The following is a 16,479-nucleotide window of genomic DNA, read 5'->3' on the forward strand; positions in this document are numbered from 1 at the left end:
CAGTTGAGCAGAATTATGCAGTACAATTTCTATTTATTTTTAATGCTTTATGTTATTACGGTCATAATTTACCAAACAAAAAAGTATTAAAGGCACAATAATTACATATCAATATTTGAAAGACTGCATAATTCTACTTCGCGGCATAGAATTTCTTTTTTTACTTCGATATTTAGGATGCATCTTTAGAAGGAAGCTAGGTTGTCTATTCTGGAGCAAGCAACCAAGTTTCCCACTGGTGCTTGCCCTTCAAAGTTCAAATGGTACCGTTGTTTGAACATGAGCTTGTTCTTTTAAGTCCAAAGAGATGCTCAAGAGCAGAATTTCACTCCACATCCAGACGCAGGACGGTATTGATAATTTTCTAGGTTTTCTGTAGGTTGTGTACTGTGCAGTGCTTGTTAAATAAAGTACTGTTTGGTAATTTTCCAGGGCTTTGTAGGCTCCGTGGAGTGCCAGTATTACTTCAATGCTGTTAGATAATCCCCAAAGCTCAATCTTCCAAATGACTAGTTCAGTGCTTGACCTTTCCAACATATTTGAGTAACTCTGAATGAATACTTTGTATTTCAACTATAAATGGATGACATCGTATCGTTGTAACTGTGGTACAAGTTGATTGCAGCAGAACTATTCAGTACAACTATCAATTGTTATTTGTTTTCCATGATACTTCTCATAATTTATCGAAAAAAATATGACAAAAAATGGAGCCAAAAAATTACACATCAATATCAGTGAGACTGCACAATTCCATTGCGCGGTGCAGAATTGATTCTTTAATATTTTCAATTTGATGCTTGCGCTGGTTCTCCCGGAGAGGAACTGTACTGTGTGCATCCATTGTGTGCACCAAATACTGACCGGTTCACTTTGAGGAAAAAGGATAATGAAGCGACCAGATAATAGCTATAATTAGTCAACACTTGAGCAGAAAGAACCTCCATAGTTCCATCTCAATCATCAATATCTTGAACCCATGCTAAATCTGCCAACAAGATGTTAAAGGCAAAATAAGATTTATTCCCCATGGTAAGAATCTATAAGAATCTTTATACAAGATAATTTTAATTAAAAATTGTAAATCATAAATCCAACAGCACTGTATTCAACTCAACAAGGCCTTGATCCCTTTCTTTATTACTTAACATCACTGTATACTACTAGTTAGCAATGACAACAAATCACTATGGTTAATAAGCATTTAGTGTGACCAAGGGCTTTGGCCTAGTGGTACTTCCTCACCTTCCAAAAGTAGAGGGTCAAGGGTTCAAGTCCCCATAGGGGGTAAAGTGTGTGTGAGTGAGTTTCTTGCCAAGGTACGAAAAGAGGGGTAAAACAAATAACATATATATATATATATATATAGTGTGCACTTGCACATATGAGAGATAAAGAGAGAACCTTGAAGCACGGATCCAACCGCTGCATTTGGGATAAGAAGCCCAACAATTCGCTGATTATCTGTAGTCGTCTCTATACGCACAATACGGATTCGTTTATGGCTTTGACGGGCCTGTAGAGAATATTTGAGGTTCAATCCTATAACCGATGAATGTTTAAAAATCACTTGCATGGTGAAAGAGAAAGACATGGTATGGCAAAACAATTTTCGGTCTTTAGTGAGCCACGTGATATTTAGTAATTTTCTCAACTTTAGCTTATACTACACTATCCAGAAAAATGATTCAAGGTAGCATCCCACCCAAAATGATAATGCATCAAGAGATGGAGCATGGGAAGATCCACCCACAATGACATGCAACTAGTGGTGAAGCGTGAGAAGAAAAAGTAATGGTGAGACTTGACAACAAAGCAATTGGAAGATTCCCAGAGGAAAATTCTGTTTCCTGTCTCTCTACCAGACTCCCACGTAAGAGGGACTAGCAGTGGGTAATGGCCCTCACAGGAAACTTATAAAAGTGAATTACAAATAGGAAAATAGTAGGGCTTGTATTAAACATTTAAACTATACAACAAACTTGCACAAATTACACAAACAACTAAAGAATCAAAGGAGGTCAAGCTACCTGCTTAGAAAGGGCCTTCTCAATAGTTCCCCAAACAGGAAGAATGAGGCCACCCAAAACATTTACTTCTTGTAGTCTTCTGCCAACCGTACAGAAGTTGGCAAGCTTACAATTGGGCCCATGCATGCACTGCAGGACAAGGTAACAGTCAGCTATGGAAACATGTAAGCCAAGGTAGCATCCACAACAAAACAAATCTACCAAAATGCTTAATCAACAGCAACAGTTAATTATAAAATGAAATCATTTAGCACACCTGCCTCCAGTAACTTTAAAGTGAAGTGTGCGAAATTTCAAATCTTTGCTTTCAGTTAAGCAGGAAACAGTATGAAAAATCTACGAAACTGGTTTTTATATAAATTTCCCAAAGCTTTAAAATAATGAAACCACAAGCATAGGTTCTATAAAAACCAAGCCTTCCATCTCAACTTTTGCACAGTTCTATTTTTGCAAAACAGTGATGGCCTCTTTGTCACATGCAAGTGACAGCACCAACTTGCCACTAGATCAAAACTAGTATTCTTGATCACATAACACCAGAAATCAAGTATTGATTAACTATATTTTCTCCTTAATTCTCTTTAATCTCTCTTTCAGAAATTCTTATTGATTATAACTATATTATTCTCCATGATTTTCTCCTTTAAAATATTGTAGGTACAAATTATGTACTCTCTCTCAAGTCAATTGTAGAGAAACCACCTTATTGACCTTATAATGAACCCACACAATAGAAATCATCGGCGCTTTCTTTTCCATGTGGCCTTAGGCGTTCGTCTTAATCACCATTAGGCGGAGCGGGAGCTAATTAAAATTGTACAACGGTTACCTAGAATCAGAACATAAATTATTGTAACAGAACAACTTGGCTACAATCTTCCTCCATAATACCAAAGAACTTACCACACTTGAAATCATATTAGAGTTGAACCAACTTAATCAAACTTAGCAATCTTATAAGCAAGAGAGGAGAAGGCAAACTGGGTATGAATATTGAATAAAAAACATAAAACTTATTTTTAACATTAGATATGCTGAAGTTAGACATTCTATTTTTTTCTATAGATGCCACGTATGAAGTCACACAACATAACACTTTTTAGAATTGAAAGAGAGAATTTTTATAGAATTATTCCAGGTTAGCTTTGATAATGAGCTGATGAGCCATCAAATTCTTATTAGTGAGTTTAAAACAAATAAAACAAAATCTTTAAAAGCTATGAAATCAACAAACATTTACTTAAGGTAAACACAAGATCTGTAAACATTGAATGATTTTACTTTCTTTTAACAAAATCATGTTACATTAACCACTGTTGACAATATTGCACTAATTTCCATATACATATATGTGTAAACCAAAATGAAATAACCATTTACACCATTTTCCTGCATCCTTGTATGAAATTGATATCCTTATACGAATAAGTTCATCAAGGATTCATATACCTGTTTAGATGAAACTTCATATTCATCTTCCCAACCATTACGTGCCTTCTCTAAAGATGATATTTTTCTGTACTTGTTTTTCAGTTCCTTTAGAGGCATCTCCCTGGAGATCGAAAGAAAAGAAGAGAGTGCATGTAGTCTTTTATACTACTTAACCTAATGAAGCTTGATAATTATTTTTTCTGATACCTCAGTGCCTCCCCAACAGCAGGACGGAATATATTGTACATTCCAGAAGCAGAACTGAAACACATTATGGAAAAGAATCAATGAAAGCAGTGAGTCGAGCAGGAGGGTCAATCATCAAAAGATATCATTTTACACCAAGGATATTAATGTTGAAATATATATCATAAGAATCTAAAATTAATCATGGGAAAGGAATCAAAATGATCAGAACTTATATGAAGCTAAAATGGCATCATAAAACAAAGGAAAACTCCAAAAGAGAGAAATCTCATGGTGCTCTTAGTTAAGTAGCACTGAAACTACCAAAGAGATACTCTATCTGGTAATGAAATCTGGCATCAGAAACTACACACTATGACACATCTAAACATGTGTTATAGGACATGATCCATAAATGACCATTTTTTAAAAAAATATAAGTAATATCTTTCTTGGACATTGAACATGTGTCAAGATGGGTCAAACACGAGAAACTACTAAAGAGATGCTCTGTCTGTGATGGAAGTTGCAGCAGAAACTACACATTTTGACACATCTAAAAATGTGTTGTATTTCATGATCCATATAAATCCAAAAATAGTAAATAAATAAATACATTCCCTCCGTCCCATTTTAAGAGTCCCTTTTTGGGAACCTAACTTTTTAAGACACGGCTTTCAATTTTTTTTTATTGTATTGGTAGTGAATGAATTACCAAATCTATTCATGGTGGGTTCCCAGTGATGAGATGATGCTTTAAATTTAATTGTTTTTACAAGTTCAAGAAGGGTAAATTGGGAATGTTGTAAAATATAGTACATTGACTTTTGAATTGGGACAATTATTTTGGGATGGCTAAATATGGAAAGGTGGACACTTATTTTGGGACTGAGGGAGTATATAATGCCTTTCTTGGACATTGAACACATGTAAAGATGGGTCAAACATGCAGTGGACACACAAGGATGCATTGTTTTGTTTTAATATGAAATGAGAATTCAATTATAAGGGAAAAAAACATACAAAAGAAATGAGCAGCAGTAGAAGCAATGGGGGTGGTAATAGGAGGATAAAGATACAAATTATTGATTGATTTACATTGATACTTGTACTAAATTGATAATATCATTGCCATCCTTTTTTCTTTCTTTCTTTTTTTTTTTTTCTTCAAAACAATGTGCATCATATAGTCATATGTTAGCAAATTTCTACACAAAACTTGGCTGAAGTTGAACAAAATGTCAATGAGTTGATATATCTGTAATGGAAGATAATAAAGATACAGCAGCAATGAAGATTATATGGAAAGTTTAGCAAACTTAATTACATGGTTAAGTAAAGGTAAGTAAAAAAATTAGCGGACAAAGGAATCTAGGTTAGAATACCAATTAGATAGTTGACTAACCATGACCTAGGTATTAGAGCATTAAAAACGCATTTGAGTTGAAATAATCATGAGACTCATATCAGAAACATTCAATAGAATGAACCTATGAAGAATGTCAAATCTCCAATTGTCAAAAAGTAATACTTGGATTGCATTCATCAAAATTTATTCTCTCGGACAAGTTAAGCAATTTTTCGTTGGTAAAATTACAATGTAAGCAGGGTTGCTGCATAGCCAGTATAACTCTTCATCATTAATTTGATTAGACTTTTGATGTAAAATTCTATGAAAAATTCAAACGGAGAAAAAAAAAAAAAAAAAAGGTTACTACAGCATCCAGGTTTCATACCCTTCAAATGCTAAAAGAAAGTGACGTCTTCCCAACCATTCCCTTTTAGATTCATAGAATCCATCATCAGCGGAACCAAGACCATCCTTTTGCTTCTCATCAAGCAAGGCAGATGCAGCCTACATATAAATAAACAAGTTATAAATGTGGGGTTTATCAAGACGTAAAAGACAATTTATCCACTTTAGTATTAAATTAAAAAATAAAATAAAATACCTCCCATGTGATTCCACGATTCATTGTGAAAGTAAAGAGTACAGTGGATGCCCCAGACATGTGATCAACATGAACAGTCTGCAAAAATAGTAAGTAAATAGACGTGAGGATGTAATTATATATATATTTGCACAATGTGAAGACCACGAGAGCTCCAAAAGAACATAACCTTTGGAGTTCCTTGTAGCTCAATAATATTAGCTTTCATATCAACAATCCCGGAGTCAAAATGTCCTTCAATGCGTGCATTTTGAACAAGATGGTCAAGTATGTTGACAAATAACTCAAAGAGCCTGTATTTAAAGGGTGGTGTGTATTGTTATATTGCTAACATAAATGAAACAAACATATTAAATTTCAACCAAAAAAACCAAACCTATTCTGGATCTCTGGTGGCAGCCCTAATAGTCGATTGAGGAAACGTCCAACATCGTGCATGTCTGAATCAACTATACGGCCAGAAATCTTTCCAAAATCCTTCCCATTACCTACAACAAATAATAGCAGCCTGAAAAGTTATTATCAAACATCATCAAATGATAGCTAAAGGTTTACATACTAAGAATGACACTGCTTTAAAAAAACAAGAATTAAGAATTGTAAAACTAAGTAAGATAAAAACTAGGATTTAATTAGTTGAACTATAATATGAAAGAAAAAAAAAAAAAAAAATCAAACAGAACTATTAACAAATTTATTCTACTCAATTGTAATGTGATAATAATGACGAAAAGAATACCAAGAACTGTTTCTCTAACTATTCCAACAGAAACAAGAGCTGCTCTTCCCTTGACAATAAAATCTCGGATAGTATCTGGTTTTTCATATGAACAACCTGGTGGTACAACTGGCAGAGAATCCTGAAAGCCAAGAATTAGGTAAAGAGAAGGGAGGGGGAGAGAGAAGCAAATATGAGGTGAATATGACACATTACAACACAAAATGGAGAAAAAAAAAAACCTGCTCCATGATTCCTCTATACAACATCGTCAGGGCCCTCTTTCCATAAGCACTATCATAATTATAAGCACTCAGAGTTGGTCCAGCCCTACAAAATATCAACAGCACTAGGATTGAGAACATACTGGTTTGACTACAATGTTACAATTCATAACTATTGAGCTTTATAAGGACATGAAAGAAAAATCCAGTTTACCTACGATCTCCTTGTGTTAAGGCTCCAAGAGATTCTAATCTCTTGGCAACGATGGATGCAAACCGGCGTTCACCACCTAGATTAGTAAAGAGTAGCCTGCATAGCATAAAGAAATTTTTATATGAATTTGACAGACTTGTTAATCAAAGAAAAAAAATTTGTTTCATCACATCTATTAACAAGTATAATACTGTATGGCATCTCAATGTATCAGTTTATGATACCCTTGGCTTACATATAATTCCATAACTAATAGTCCCTTCATCCCACAAAAAGTGTCCACCTTTCCATTTTTTGCTGTCCCAAAATAATTGTCCCAACTCAAAATCCAATGTACTACTTTTTTTTTAATATTCCTAATTTATCCTCCCTGCCTTGAATTTATAAAAGCACGAGGACCCACCATAGAAGGGTATATTTGAAAATTTCATTCCCTACCACTATAATAAAAAATAAAAAAATTAAAAACTACACTCTTAAAAAGTTAGATTCCCAAAAAGGGACATTTTATGTGGGACGGAAGGAGTATCAGTTAAAGAATGAATGAAGCTGTGAAATAGGAGATCCTTTGTATAATGGGGAAGCAAGTTGGAGATGCTTGGAGGATGGCCCCTCTTTGTTTGTGGTGGTGTATTTGGTGGGAGAGGAATAGGAGATCCTTTGAAGGGGAGGAGACTCTTATTTGGACTTTGAAATTCTTTATACTAAGTTCCTTATTTTTTTGTATTCATGATACATTTTGTAAATCATTGAAGGATCTCCTGGCTTTTGTGCTTTATATAAAACATAGACCAAACAAGCTTTATGAAATAGAATATTGGACATCTGTGGATATAAAGACAGAGATGTGTTAAACGACACGAAAAGATAGAATTGGACAAGATTACACTCATTGAACGGTTGCTTAGTATTCATTGGAGATGAAAATCAATTATGATGGTTGTTCATGTGCACCAAAGACTACCAAGTAGTAAAAGCAGCGTTGAGGAAAAGTGACTTGGATCAAATTGAAGGTGATGCTAGGGAAGACAAAGCCAAAATCAGCATGGATTGAGACATCAAATAAAGATATGATAGCTTGTGATTTAACTGAAATTATGTCATTTGATAGAGAAGAATATCAAAATAAGGAATACTTGTAACCAGCCCCAACTGGGACAAGGTTTAACTGATTTGAGTTGAGTTGATAAATCCATCCCAACATTCTCCTCCCATCCACTATTTAGTTTATGGATCGGATAGAGCAGCTTGCCCCGAAGCTTTTCAAGTCTCAGCAGATTCGATGTACAGGGATAGAGTATATTAGGGCGCTTAAGATAACCATGTCCAATGTGGGAATCGAACTGCAGTCAGAAAGGACCCATCGCCTTGCCATTGTCCCCCTTCCCTCGCTTCTGTAGCAACTGTTATGGACATGTTTCCTAAGGGCCAAGCATCCTGAAGCCCAAAGCATTTTGGTCTTATAACAGCCTCATAAAATTCTCTCACTAATTTATTATATTTCTTCTTGCTTAACAATTTTCAATTTAACTTGATAAGTATAGGAGTCCTACAGAACATTGCACAAGCACTTCTGCACGTTTTTATCCAGCAATTCCATAGGCAACTTCATGAAAGATTATTAGTTCAAGGGCCGGGTAGCACTTTGCAAATTAATCTAGCTAAATATGGAAATAGATAAAAAAAAAAGGCATATGCTGCATACATGCATACAGTATCGTTGTTGGCTCTCAAGTTGGGTCAAGCCAAAATATCGCCCATGATCAACCCAGCACAATGTTTCCATTTGATCTTAGTGTGTTTAAGCTGTATTAAAGAAATGTTGTTCTGATCCCAAAAATCAAATTTTTAACTACTGAGCAACAAAAAATAAGCACAACAATCTTATGAGTCAATTGAATATTCCTTTTAACACAAGTTTATTACCACAGCAACTTTTAAACTCCCCCAAACCACAAATATAAAATAAAATAAAAATAGATTCATAATTAAATATGATGTTAAAAATTTAATGCCAAGTCTACCTATACTCGGGTGCAGAAGCTTGATTTGACCGGTGAGTTCTTCCAAATTGTTGAATCGCTCGGTCTGCACTCCAAGGCAGTTCTAGAGTTAAATGAACCCTTCTTTTCTGGCATAAGAAAAGCCAAATGGTAATAAATAAGAAACGAAGTCAACTCGAAACATTTGGTTTACCAAAATACATATTTCTTCATATTTAGGTACAAGTTCAGTACTTTACTAAAAAATGCACAGAAGCGTCATACTCCAGATACAACAATGAAATTATGACATAGGGATGTAAAATATTATCACAAAACTATATACCTGATTAATTGCCCTTCTATCTGCCTGCAAAGAAACACCAGCAGATCCAGCCTCAGAAATAATTGCAACCAGCTTCTTACCATCCATGAAGAGCTGCTTCTCATGCATATTGACCATTTCCATAGTCACATCCTTTCTAAATTAACATAAGAGAGTGTAATTCATCCAGTACGAGATAAAATAAAATACCATTTAAATGAAACAAAAATGCCTAAACTCACGTGTTCCGTGCCTGATAAGTGACACCTTTTCCATGAGAGGCCCTAACAAGCATGCCTCGCCTCCCTGTCATTTCTGCAACTTTGTCAGGGCCGCCAAGCTGCAAAAACATTCACATGTCATCAAAAGAAAGAGCTAGGACAGAAACATGTAATTAAGAATTATGAGCTCAACCAAGTGAAAACTGATATGTACATATAAATAAAGAGAGAGAGTAGATCCTTTAGCAGTTACCTGATCAATAATATCATCCAATGGATTGTTTGGAAGATCCAAAGAACGAATTATCTCCAAAATTTTTGACTTACGCTCCATAGCACCTTCATATCTACATTCATGTTTATAATGTTTATTAAAACTTGTAACACCGCAACCCCATGACCAACAAAAAGCAAGACATAATATTACAAAAACAATAAACCATAGTGGAAGTGACATTCACTTATCTGAAAATTGACCTCTTTGTCCTGCACATTAGTCCACAAAATTTTAAAAAAAGAAGTCATTTCTTTATTAGTTTTTTTGTTTTCTTTTGGAGCCAATCCATTTACCAACAAAGCTCTATCCAAAGACCTCAAAGCTCTATCCACAGACCTCGCCATCTCCTTGTCATTTATACTACTGTCATTCTACAATATTGCCCTTTGAACATATGACCTAAGGAAATTCCAACTCCCCCCCCCCCCCCCCCCCCCCCTTCTTCCCTTCTTTTTCTCCCCAAAAACCAAAACAGAAAAAGGAAAAGGATTCACATTGTAAGACTATCAATCTACAGAATGTCATTGCAATGTACCAATTATATCTAATGAAATTTTACAGACCGAAAGAGAGAGAGAGAGACACAGAGAAATTTGGACTTTGGAACCGAATATGTCCCTTTCAATTATTGTAAAATTATCTTCTTTTTTTTAAGTCAATTATTGTAAAATTATCAAAATACCATAGCAATATAAAGCTAAATCCATATGTACCATAACAAAAGAAGCAAGTACTCTTAGAAAGGTGAAAGTGATTTCTACCATCACAGCTGCATTCTTATTTCTAGTAAAATACAAAACTCTCACAATTCACATCAGGGATTAATGGACTCTTCTACTTCATGTTTGAGACGCTTTAACACTAACGGTGAATTAAGCACAATTATTTTGTTTAAAATCAGAGCTATTCGTGTACCAATCACTCCAGCCACAAGTTTCATAGATTGAGTCTTGAACTCACATACTAATACAGCAGGTGAAGGACCAACTAGTAATATATAAATTGGATATAAAATGGATCACTTATTATATATGAACACCTCTTCAATAATTCTGCCAAGTAGGCATGCCTGGCTTGGAGATATTCATCTGTTTTTTCCTTGCAGGAATGACAGGACCAATCCCCAGATACTGCATCTACTACAGGTGGGACTAAACATGCAGCATGGACAAGTTGACGGCAACAGGAACATTGGAGCAATTTCTTTCTTTCCTGCATCGGAGAATATCAATGATAGTAATATATGTTATCATTCAACCTATATAAACAGGTTTAAGGATTAAGAAAAGAGAGTACCTCTTCAGAATTGCAAATTTCACAGATTTGAAACTCGTCATCAGATTCAGTAGATTCGTGTTCAGAATCAGCTGCATAATCAAACAGAAACTTAGCAATAGAAAGGTAATCAATAAGTAATCTCTCTACCAACAAAAGAAAGACAGTATGAGCAATGAAATCATCTTAAAAGGCAACAAATCAAGGAACAAGTTCATTAAACAAAGAGGCCCAATAGTAATACCGGTGCATCCTAATAAGATAACAATAAAATTCAAATGAAGTATCACATGATAACATATAAAATACTATTTAGACAGTAATGAAGGTAACAAAGATATAATAGTGCACAAAAAGTGGAGGAGGAAACAAAAGAGTACAGATTATGTAGCTGAAAAAACTATATGATAATATGGCAGAATGTGATCAGCTGGTAAATGCAATGGATCTGTCATGTCCTCTTCCAAGAATCTTACTTTCAGATTCTTCATCACTTTCACCATCACTTGAAGCTTTCCATTTGGCAATCTTTCTAACTCTGCCTTTAAATGAAACACCAGGGGTTGCAGAGTGCCTCTTTCTCTGAAGCTCCTTTACACTTTCCTCTCCTATGACATAAACAAAAAGAGAACTTTAGTGGCATCAGGAAGAGAATTGAGCCAGAAACAATAAGATATAACCATATATATACCTGGGAGTGATTCAGGTTTTTCAGGCAAAGGATAATTTTCTTCAACAAATTTTAGCAAAAGCTCACGAGGACCCGAGATAAAATCATCAAGTTCAAGACCCTGTTAAATACGTAACAAAGGTAAGAAAAAGATCATTAAGAATATCAAGCAACACAAATTACATAAGATAGAGATGCTGCAGGTTCATAGGGGCCACTGCTTTGCGCAATGTGCAATGGTAAAAGCTCGGATGACAAGCATGAGGATATGGTTTCAAGTCTAAGACCAGACACTTTGTGCAACATCATAATAAATGTTAGATCTGTCTTCAGTCTTCCCCTCCCTACATCCAGTATAGGCAGGAGTAGCACTGTGTAATGGCCTTAATGCTATAGAAGCATGTTCCCTCATTTCTGTTTGAATAAGTACGCAAACATCACAGCACAGAAAAACAAAAAACTCACATATTTTGTCACGGCTTCCTCAGTTCGTGCCTCTCCTGTACTCTGAAGGCCAACGACCACACACTTATTTTCCATCAATGCTTGCTTAGTAAGTCTTACAACAGCAGGCACCTTAGCTGACATACACATGTGTCTAAAGAAACGCTACAATAGCACAGAAACAACAAAAATGAAACAGATAAAAGAAAGAAACCATAAAAGTGAAATCTTATATACAATATTCAAATATTTTATCGTCATTGACTAGAAAATCATGAACCTGATGGCTTGCCCAGTATAGACGCCACAACTGACTAGAACTAGGTTTCTCATTGGTAAGAAATGCACTTGCAGATAGCAATTCCACCCGCAATTCCGCCCAAACTTCAGCTGCTTTCTTATACATCTCCTGTGAATAATGCAATACCAGGTGAGAAAATTTAAAGGCTCACTAGAAAATCCGGTGCAGCAAAAATAATGATGCATGACCATTAAATTAAAAAAATAGGTGAGTAAAATTTATTAGGAAAAAAAAAAAGGACAAAGAACTCTACAAATACAGGGGCATACCTAGGATAAGGCAAAGAGAGACCCTAAATAGGAGGACCAAGGCCCAATGACCCTCAAACAAAACTAAAGCAGCTCAGCATAAAATAATAATAATAATAATAATAATAATAAATAAATAAATAAATAAAAAAGAGCAGCTCAGCATAACCATGTAAACTGAAAATACAACTCATAATGCACACTTGTGCTGGAACTCGGTAAAATTTTCAGTGGGGTACATCATTCCATTTAGCTAGTCATGCATTATGCACGATTCAGGATCAGTATCATCCAGAAACCTAACTGAAGGAGATCAGGATGCATTTTGCACTTATGTCAGGCACAGACAGACATTTTATTAGGATTACCTTTGTAATTCAAATTTTAGGATTTTTTTATTTATTTGGTATTTTCTTTTATTTAGTTTTTAGGTTTTACTTTTAACCGTATGTAACATAATTATGTAGCTTTGGTTGTTTCAGATCTCTTGTGTTCTTCCTCCATTGAACTTGCTCTTCTCAACCCCTTAGTCTATCTAGCTTCGTCTTTTCAGTCTCTTTCTCATCCCCTCCGTCTATGTTATCCCCCTTTTTTCTTCTAGCCTCATCTCCTCTTCTACTTCTCACTCCATTCTTTCATTCTGTTATCAAAGAAAAAGATCCAAGTTCAGAGCAAAACGATCCTAGACTATTTAGAGCAAAAGAAAGTTTTTGTTGATCACTGTCAATTGCCTTTCACTTTCCACATCACCATCACTCTTATTCACTAACCCCTAACGTCCACAAATCCTAACCGCACCACCTCTCGTCCTTGTCCATCATTGGCAACCCAATCACAAAATCCACTAAACTATAAAAAGCTAAAACTGTAAGCCATAGCTGTTCATCAACCACTACATTACCCTGCTCTTCTGATCACCTCATTAGAACCACTTAGGGGTGGCAATTCATGTTGGTGGGTTATAATCGTGTCGTGTCAATCTATGAATTTTCTGCTAAACAGGTCAACCCAAACACGACCCGTTTAATAATCGTGTCAGAAACCCTCCACATGAACACGAACCGTGTAACCCGTTTAATAAGCAGGTCATGTAATGACACGACTCGTTGAATGACCTGTTTAACTTAAATGGGTCATGGACACGTTAATTAAAGTACAAAATGTAAGTATAATGAAAAAATTGAGATGATGGATGACTAAATTCATGAAAACAAGAATAATTGGGACAATACAATTACAAAAAAAAAAAAAGGGCTACATACAACATCCACATTGGATTTATATTGAAATAATAGAAATGCCCATGGTAATTGGGTTAAGACATATTACGAGTTAATCAGGTTTACCTAATATAATTATGACATGATTAATCAAACAGGTCTAATCGGGTTAAACGGGTTGAGCTCCAAATTATGAACACGACACGATTAATTAAATGGGTTGACACGATAATGACACGAACACAATTAAGGTCAACCCAAACCTGCTAATTTGGTGTCGTGTTAGCGGGTCGTGTCGAATTTTGCCACCCCTAGAACCAGTACCAACCATCTCAAGATCCAAAACACAATCATCAGCAAATCTCTTAAATCGTACCCCATCACTGTTCATCAACCACTACATTACCTGCTCTTTCTCATCACCCCATCAAAACACAGGACCAACCATCTCAAGATCTAAATGCAATCATCGACAAACCCTAGATCTGCTGAAAATAAATAAATATAGGAAAATCAGCTCCATTTAAGCACCCATACACAAACAATGGTCTTGTTTTCATCATTGTTCCTGAGTTTTGCGAGGTCTCCCTTAACAGCTTCAGCAATATCTTGTTGAAGGTCATGGCAACTTTAGAATTCTTCATAGTTCCATAAGTCTTCAGCAACGGGATCTTCCCAAATCCAAGGAATCCCCAGCTCGATCTGGGTTAGTAACAACATGATCATGTTTCCGTTCTTAAATATATGATTACAGACCAAATCGGATCTTTCCTCCATTGCTCCCTTATTGTTCTTATTATCAAACCTCTGTTTTCTGCTATTAGAATGCACAATCCCGAATCAATAATAGGGTTTGACTTTGGTCATATTGAAGATGATGACAGGTTGTTTCTCTCATTCCAAATGATTTATATAGTTTCAAGGGTACAGAATCTCCATTATCATTTCCATTTTAAACCTCCAAAACATAAAGGATGCAGTAAAAAAGTCAACCAGTAGCATCGAGAAGTTGAGAACCCAACCATTACACCAATGCTGAAGAAAAAGGACCAATTCTCTCCACAAAAGGATGGAGCAAGAAAAGATAATCAACAGTTTGCCCCACAAATGAGGAAATTATTCACTTATGGAGCAACCTCAGAACATTTCAAAGATGTCAAACAAGACAATTTCATACAGGTAAGGGCAATGTTATCAAATCATAGACAATCTTTCACACATATATTATAAATCTATATATATAATAGATAAAAGATGTATTCATTTCTTTCTATCCATTTTTTTTTAGAATTATAGGCAACATACATGCATTATTGTACTTGTTTTAGTAAATGAAATTGTCACTAGGTAACGGCAAAAAGGGAACACCTGTGTACAGTTAATGGTATACTAAAGGCAACATATCTTCTCGAGTCAACTAGATCTTTACAAAAGAATCAATGAAAATAAAAGACCTCTCAGTTTTCCAAAAAGATAGGGAGCTCAACTTCCAAAGCTTAGATTAAGAACGACAATTCCACTCCAAAAGGTTGCCTAATTCTCTCCTCCTGAATACTGCACCATAACCAAAGATGGAGCTCTCTACCACAGTACCTATGGCTCGTCATCCAATCTACAATACCTCCAACTGGAAAGAGCATCAGCCGCCCATCTACTTATGGTGCGCGGAAAGGAGGGGCCTCAAATCCCTGGCCACTGGAGGATACAATAAATGACTACTACATGCTATGGTGCCCCAGGGCTGGAATGCGGTAGGGTCTTCATTCCTTCTGCACATATAAGATCAATTAACTGTAAAATACCTCTCTTTACCATGTTATTAATGTTGAGAACCCTCTAAACACCGCTGTCCAACTAGAAAATCCTCCTTCGAAGGTGTTCTGGTAGGCCACATAACCTTCCAAAAAGAACCAGGATGACTTCACCTCCTCCCCCATAAGGAGTGTCCCATAAAATGATCTCAGCTCAAACTTATCCTCCACTCAAAGAAGGCCCCTACAGCATCTACCACATACAGCCTTCCAAAAACGAACTGGGGTGGCCACACTCCCCACCCCCCCAGCCCCCCCCCCCCCCCCCCCCCACAAGGGACGACCATCATCAATAGACTGGCATGAAGGCCGCTACCGCATCTAGATCCTGATCTTGCATCAGCATGAAGAAGCAAATAAACCAAAGCCTATAGGTTTGGTTTTACATACTTGTATCTTCACTCCCAACAGAATTATCTTCCTCAGTTCCCTTTCTAAGTGCACTTCTTCATTTATCAAAAATACCAAAATAAATAGGTTAACAATGACTTTCCTATATCATCTGAAGAAAGTGCACATTTCAAAAAAAAAAAAAATTAATACAAAAAGAAATAGCAAGCTCTGTCAGGGTTATAAATGATCAACAAAGCAGGCAACTAACCAACTGAGCTTTACCAGGGATATTTAGACCAATATCAACTTCCAATATCCCAAAGCAAATTAAGAAGATAAAAGGGTGAAACCATGAAAGAAACCATTTTTTTTTTAAACTTCAGTCCCACATTACTTTGAGGACTAGAACCTGCTGTTAGTACTGCAATATACTTTAGCTGTAACTGAAAACAGTTTTATATGCAGTTTAGCCTTGCACATTAGTTCAAGATACATAAAGAAACAAGCACCGCGAGAATAGAAATATAATCACAGTAAGCAAAAATAACCAATTAGAAATAGAACACTAATCATAGTTTTTTTTTTTCCCAAATAGAATAGCAGACAGAGGGCTTATA

At 35.7% G+C, this 16,479-nt stretch overlaps 1 protein-coding gene across 2 annotated transcripts in view; it reads right to left on the reverse strand.

Moving 5' to 3' along the window:
• Positions 1–544: 544 nt before the first annotated feature.
• LOC132307993 (protein FORGETTER 1) overlaps positions 545–16,479 on the reverse strand; it is a 32,669-nt gene continuing 16,734 nt past the window's right edge. For both annotated transcript variants that reach the window (XM_059805927.1, XM_059805928.1), the window contains 22 exons: positions 12,230–12,358; positions 11,971–12,114; positions 11,527–11,626; positions 11,312–11,443; positions 10,857–10,927; positions 10,600–10,772; positions 9,537–9,630; positions 9,305–9,402; positions 9,084–9,219; positions 8,780–8,886; positions 6,756–6,851; positions 6,560–6,647; positions 6,339–6,459; positions 5,976–6,087; positions 5,769–5,892; positions 5,600–5,677; positions 5,384–5,502; positions 3,669–3,722; positions 3,480–3,582; positions 2,031–2,159; positions 1,405–1,516; positions 545–988 (listed from right to left, as the gene is read on the reverse strand). In XM_059805927.1, coding sequence (XP_059661910.1) covers positions 957–988; positions 1,405–1,516; positions 2,031–2,159; positions 3,480–3,582; positions 3,669–3,722; positions 5,384–5,502; positions 5,600–5,677; positions 5,769–5,892; positions 5,976–6,087; positions 6,339–6,459; positions 6,560–6,647; positions 6,756–6,851; positions 8,780–8,886; positions 9,084–9,219; positions 9,305–9,402; positions 9,537–9,630; positions 10,600–10,772; positions 10,857–10,927; positions 11,312–11,443; positions 11,527–11,626; positions 11,971–12,114; positions 12,230–12,358 — 2,352 coding nt within the window. In that variant the 3' untranslated portion in view covers positions 545–956. The remainder of the gene's footprint in view (positions 989–1,404; positions 1,517–2,030; positions 2,160–3,479; positions 3,583–3,668; positions 3,723–5,383; positions 5,503–5,599; positions 5,678–5,768; positions 5,893–5,975; positions 6,088–6,338; positions 6,460–6,559; positions 6,648–6,755; positions 6,852–8,779; positions 8,887–9,083; positions 9,220–9,304; positions 9,403–9,536; positions 9,631–10,599; positions 10,773–10,856; positions 10,928–11,311; positions 11,444–11,526; positions 11,627–11,970; positions 12,115–12,229; positions 12,359–16,479) is intronic.

The sequence above is a fragment of the Cornus florida genome, unplaced genomic scaffold, assembly GCF_030987335.1.
Source record: "Cornus florida cultivar Cherokee Brave unplaced genomic scaffold, ASM3098733v1 CherokeeBrave_3.0.0_Hap2_Chr05, whole genome shotgun sequence".
Taxonomy (NCBI): domain Eukaryota; kingdom Viridiplantae; phylum Streptophyta; class Magnoliopsida; order Cornales; family Cornaceae; genus Cornus; species Cornus florida.